The 6,000-nt window shown below is 38.6% G+C and overlaps 1 protein-coding gene across 3 annotated transcripts in view; it reads left to right on the top strand.

Moving 5' to 3' along the window:
* The first annotated feature begins 678 nt into the window (after positions 1 to 678).
* TOP2A (DNA topoisomerase II alpha) overlaps positions 679 to 6,000 on the top strand; it is a 30,894-nt gene continuing 25,572 nt past the window's right edge. The window contains exons 1-8 of one of the 3 annotated variants that reach the window (XM_075994549.1): positions 679 to 833; positions 1,691 to 1,846; positions 2,075 to 2,165; positions 2,470 to 2,533; positions 4,402 to 4,547; positions 4,736 to 4,833; positions 5,055 to 5,267; positions 5,800 to 5,973. In XM_075994549.1, coding sequence (XP_075850664.1) covers positions 801 to 833; positions 1,691 to 1,846; positions 2,075 to 2,165; positions 2,470 to 2,533; positions 4,402 to 4,547; positions 4,736 to 4,833; positions 5,055 to 5,267; positions 5,800 to 5,973 — 975 coding nt within the window. In that variant the 5' untranslated portion in view covers positions 679 to 800. Of the gene's footprint in view, positions 1,003 to 1,690; positions 1,847 to 2,074; positions 2,166 to 2,469; positions 2,534 to 4,401; positions 4,548 to 4,735; positions 4,834 to 5,054; positions 5,268 to 5,799; positions 5,974 to 6,000 lie in introns of all 3 variants that reach the window. The other 2 variants (XM_075994552.1, XM_075994551.1) reach the window with 2 other exon arrangements.

The raw sequence follows: 6,000 nt of genomic DNA, 5'->3' as shown, positions 1-6,000 counted from the left end.
ATAACTTTTTGTTTAACCCAAACATTTATATGTCAGATTAATAACAAAAAAATTCATCTTTGGCATTTCCTTGTCAAACGTGAACAGCTGCTCTGAACTGCACAGTTCACGAAGGCAGGAGAGCAAACCCAACAAGGCAGCTCACCCGCTGTCTGAGGAAAAAGGGGGCTGAGGCAGACGCCAGAACCTATTCGCTTAGCCCAACAGGCGTGCCTGTCCAGAAAGCCGGCGCTCGGTTTCCTCAGGAAAATAGAGCTAAGACTCCCATTCTTCTCGCTAACAAACTCAGAATGGGAGAGCGGTTTTTAGATTTCAGGGATCTAAAATAGGTTAGAAGTTCCTGGGGAATAAATAGCCTTTTTTTTTTCACTGTGGCCAGCACCTCAGGTAACCCCTTCGCGCTTCCGCCGCTCCTCTCTTCAGAGTTTTCCCGGCACTGAGCGAACTTAATAAACCCTCTTCATTGGTCGGATGCCTCGTCACGCTCTCCGCTACGTCCACGAGTAGGGCCTTTTGAAAACCCTCTAGTCCCGCCTCCCCTACCTAATTGGTTCATTCGAACATGCCAACTCGGCTGTTCATAGGTGGATATAATAGATCAGATACGATTGGTTCTTCTGATCGGGCCCGGTGAGAGCAGCCAATGATTGGCTTGTTTGGTTTGGGCGGGCTAGAGGAAGGTTCAAATGGTACTAAGGGCGCTTTCCTAACCGACGCTAGTGCGTGGGGGAGCGGCTTGGTCCCGGCTTGTCTCGTGGGTCCCGCCGGTTTAGTCGCTTTCGGGGTTCTCGAGCCCTTTCATGTCTGTCACCATGGAGGTGTCACCACTGCAGGTACAGCTCGAGGAAGGGGCCGGGTGGTGGAGCCTCGGCGAGGCCCGGCATCTCTCTGGCCGCCGGTGAGGGGTGAATCTCCTGGGCCGTGGTCCGTCCCGCGACGAGATGGGAGCCCATATTCCCTATCGACCCCCCATCTCCTGGGTCCTGGGTGATTGTGAAGAGGGTGAAGCCCTTTATGGTGCTAGTAGTGAAGGATTATCAGATAAACTGGCTTCTAGGGTGTTGTGTGTTGTTTTACGGTTTTTAGGGGCAGGATTCAGTTCGTCCCACGGTCGATCTGTATTACAATGGGACGTGCGTGACTTTAAGAAGCACTTACGGAATGCTTTCCTCTCCTGCCCTCTGGTTGAAAATGGGATTGAATGTCGCTGGTCTTGGAAGGTCCCGAGCATGGCACAGTGTTCCCACTGAGATGCTGGCCGGCTTCAAAAAATGCCCTTCCTGTGTTCAAAACTTTAAAGTAGCCAAGGGATGGAATTGATAGCTTCCCAAACTGCTGCTCATGTACTAGAATCTATATGTGCTTGGGACATCGTAGGTACAAATATTTGTGCAGTAGATGAAAGAAGTGGGTGTGTTTTACCCATCACATCTAAAATATTGTTCAAGAAAAAGGTTTCCACAACAGATACACTTGGTGAGATAACATGTCTATTTAACACCTGCGAACTTGTCTGCAGTGAATTGAAATTGTCGTGTTTGTACAAAACTATGTAAATTCCAACACTGCCTACAACAGATTGCAATTTGTGATAGACTATGTTGTGTCTCATGGTAGACATTTTGCTCATTGTTTCTGATAAACCTATGATTACAAATCTCTTTTCTTCTATTTTAAAAAACATTGCTAGCCTGTAAATGAAAATATGAAAATCGACAAAATAAAGAAAAATGAAGATGCTAAGAAAAGACTGTCTATTGAAAGGATCTATCAAAAGAAAACGCAATTGGAACATATTTTGCTCCGCCCAGACACCTACATTGGCTCTGTGGAATTAGTGACCCAGGTAAAACCGAGCTAATTAAATGCAGTTACTTAGTAGTTGAAATGTATACTTTCCAAGTTAATTTTTTGTACCTCACGTACTGAGTGTCACTAGAACTGCCCTAAACTATCATATATGTATACCGTATGTATTGGTAGTATTTAATCTAGAAGACTTAAGAGTAATCGTGATGACAAAACAGAATAAACATAGAGTAAAAATAACTGAATTTCTTTGCCTTATTTCTAGCAAATGTGGGTTTATGATGAAGATGTTGGCATTAACTATAGGGAAGTCACTTTTGTTCCTGGTTTGTACAAAATCTTTGATGAGATTCTAGGTGAGTAAATTCTTTCATGTAACAATCTACTAATCAAATCCTTCATAAGAAGTATCATTTTTACCAAACCCTCTGTAGTCAGGGTTCCTGTCACTTCATAGTTAGTTGACAAAGGTGAGACAGTCTACTGGAGCACAGCAAGTTGAGTTTTTTCCTAGGAAACAGTCATATGAACAAAAATTGCTAAATTAACACCTTGTTAATGCTGCTCCTGTGCTATTTGGGATTTTTTTTCTTAGAGTTAAAGAATATTTTTTAAAAAACACTTTAATTTCTTACAAATGTGTATTTTGTTTTATTTCAGTTAATGCTGCGGACAACAAACAAAGGGACCCCAAAATGTCTTGTATTAGAGTCACGATTGATCCGTATGTCTTCTGCTTAATTTTTTGTTTGTTATAGCTCATTGTTATTGTTAGTTGCATTTACTTTGATTACTAGTGAAGTTGGCTTTTTTTCAAAATGAAGGTTTGCAAAAGTACAAAAAGGCAAAAGTGCTAAAATGAACAATTTATGGATACCCACCACCTAGATCCAACAGTTAATCAACATTTTCCATATTTTCTCCATCTACATTTTTTTCTGAATCATTTCAAAATAAATTACATACATTATGACACTTAATCTATAAATACCTAAGCAAGCGTCTCCAATAATTGCTTTAAGTATTCGGGTTGTCTTTTTTTTTTTAACTTTTTCTCATGATGCTATTTGTACAATAAACCAGTAGGTGGTGGTAGATAATAATTTGATCAAACATTTCTGGTTATAAACATTTCTGGTGGGTATCCCTTTGTGGGTGGTCAGGGTGCTTGTCTCACCTTTTTATTAGCCTGGTCAGTTATGACGTAAGCTATACTCCAATGCTTCTAAGGACTTGATAATCATAGTCTTTCCAAAACTGCTGCTAGTTTTAATTAGTGTTTTTTATAGATAATTTTAAGTACTTTTTTTTTTTTTTTTTTTGAGACAGAGTCTCACTTTGTTGTCCAGGCTAGAGTGAGTGCCATGGCGTCAGCCTAGCTCACAGCAACCTCAAACTTCGGGGCTCAAGCAATCCTACTGCCTCAGCCTCCCAAGTAGCTGGGACTACAGGCATGCGCCACCATGCCCAGCTAATTTTTTCTATATATATTAGTTGGCCAATTAATTTTTTTCTATTTATAGTAGAGATGGGGGTCTCCATCTTGCTCAGGCTGGTTTCGAACTCCTGAGCTCAAACGATCTGCCCACCTCGGCCTCCCAGAGTGCTAGGATTACAGATGTGAGTTAAGTACTATTTAGAATAAGAACCATAGTATATGTCTAATTACAACTAAAATACATTATTTTCTGAGAATTAACCTAAAATAATTAAGAGACAAATCCAGGCCGGGTGTGGTGGCTCACACCTGTAATCCTAGCACTCTGGGAGGCCGAAGCGGGTGGATCATTTGAGCTCAGGAGTTCCAGACCAGCCTGAGCAAGAGTGAGACCCTGTCTCTACTAAGAAAAATAGAAAGAAATTAACTGGACAACTAAAAATATATATGTATATTAAAAAAAAAAAATTAGCCGGGCATGGTAGTGCATGCCTGTAGTCCCAGGAGGCTGAGGCAGGAGGATTGCTTGAGCTCAGGAGTTTGAGGTTGCTGTGAGCTACGCTGACGCCATGGCACTCTAGCCCAGTCAACAGAGTGAGACTCTTGTCTTGGAAAAAAAAACAAAACAGACAAATCCAAACATGTTTTTGGCATTTTATTGGTGAGCAGGGCAGTTTCTGATTAATAATATTTTTCCCTTTTTCCCTATCAATTTCCCATTGATAATGTTTTGCAATATGCTTTGCCAGGTGGGAAAACTAAGGGAACTAGAGATGTACATATGATCCTCTTAAAAGTGGTATAATACTGTCTCCAAATTTTGTCCTTTCCATTGGGCATAAATCATTTCCCTTTGTTTATCCTAACATTTTTATTTTTAAATTTCATATTTTTTCAACATTATCAGTGTCTACCCAGTCATTGGAAAAAGTTTATTTTTTTCCTCTTGGCTCCTATTTCAGGGCTGTCAGGAACTAAGCATGGTGGGAAAGGTTGTTCATGCTGACTTTTATAGGGTATATATGAAAAGAGTCATAAAGAAATTGAGGCTTGTGAAGTTACATATTTTAGAATTAATAGTATTTAAATATTTTTTAAATGTTAAGCATTAGTTTAACATTTGTTGTACAATAAAATATTCAATCTTTTCTTAGGGAAAACAATTTAATTAGTATATGGAATAATGGAAAAGGTATTCCTGTTGTTGAACACAAAGTTGAGAAGATGTACGTCCCAGCTCTCATATTTGGACATCTCCTAACTTCTAGTAACTATGATGATGATGAAAAGAAAGTAACAGGTACAGTCTTGAAGGAAACCAAAGAACATATTGCTTGCTAAAAAAATACATCTTTTAAATGACTGTGGCATGAGGGTTGAAACTATGGAAATAAATCTCTATAATTGAATAGCTTTGCCAGTGATTAAGAAATAAAGCTGCCAATGAGATAGTAACAATAAAATAATGTTTCATATTTATTCACCCAGGTGGTCGAAATGGCTATGGAGCCAAATTGTGTAACATATTCAGTACCAAATTTACTGTGGAAACAGCCAGTAGAGAATACAAGAAAATGTTCAAACAGGCAAGTAAATAGGTATCTTGTGCCTTGATGATAAATTGTAGTATAGCCATTTATAATGACATTAATGGTTGGTTTAATTTAACATAATTTATGAGCTATTGGATCGTGGAAAATTATTTGTGAGCATATATTAGGTTATTAGGACTCATAAATTTGTGGTATTCTGTTCTAGTTTGTGAGATTACTTGAGTTTTTCATCCTTCCTGTCTTTACTTCCATAGACATGGAGGGATAACATGGGAAGAACTGGTGAGATGGAACTCAAGCCCTTTAATGGAGAAGATTATACATGTATCACCTTTCAACCTGATCTGTCTAAGTTTAAAATGCAAAGCCTGGACAAAGATATTGTTGCACTGATGGTTAGACGAGCATATGATATTGCTGGATCTACCAAAGATGTCAAAGTCTTTCTTAATGGAAATAAGCTGCCAGTGAGTATTTTCTTGGATGTTAAAGATAATAGGGGACTTTGTGATCACTGTCAAGTGCAAAATTGATTTTTTTTCCTCCCATGTGTTATTCTTATCATTTCTCAGATATGCTCCTGAAAAGAGAATGGCATACCATGTTTTTTTAATCAGTTCATTTTAAACTTACTGAAAGAATTTCTTTCCTTCTTTCTTTTTTTTTTTTTTTTTTTAAGACAGAGTCTCACTCTGTTGCACAGACTAGAGTGCTATGGCATTAGCCTAGCTCACAGCAACCTCAAACTCCAGGGCTCAAGTGATCCTCTTGCCTCAGCCTCCCAATTAGCTGGGATTAGAGGCGTGAGCCGCCTCACCAGGCCAAGAATTTCCTAAAGAATCACTTAAAATAAATACTTTGTGTCCTTCTTTAATGACTATTTCTTATACACCCATTAGTGAACATCATTGCATTTATTTTGAAAAGTACTCATAGTCTATTATTAAATCTACTTTTTATAATTTTTTAAAAATACCATTACTTTTAACTCCTGTACAGGTAAAAGGATTTCGTAGTTATGTGGATATGTATTTGAAAGATAAGGTAGATGAAACTGGCAACCCATTGAAAGTAATACATGAACAAGTAAACCACAGGTGGGAAGTGTGTTTAACAATGAGCGAAAAAGGCTTTCAGCAAATTAGCTTTGTCAACAGCATTGCTACTTCCAAGGTAATTTTATTCTTGAATTATTAATCA

Source organism: Microcebus murinus, chromosome 18 (genome assembly GCF_040939455.1).
Source record: "Microcebus murinus isolate Inina chromosome 18, M.murinus_Inina_mat1.0, whole genome shotgun sequence".
NCBI classification, from domain to species: domain Eukaryota; kingdom Metazoa; phylum Chordata; class Mammalia; order Primates; family Cheirogaleidae; genus Microcebus; species Microcebus murinus.
The sequence above is the reverse complement of the archived record's forward strand: the minus strand, read 5'-3'. Positions and strand labels throughout refer to the sequence as shown.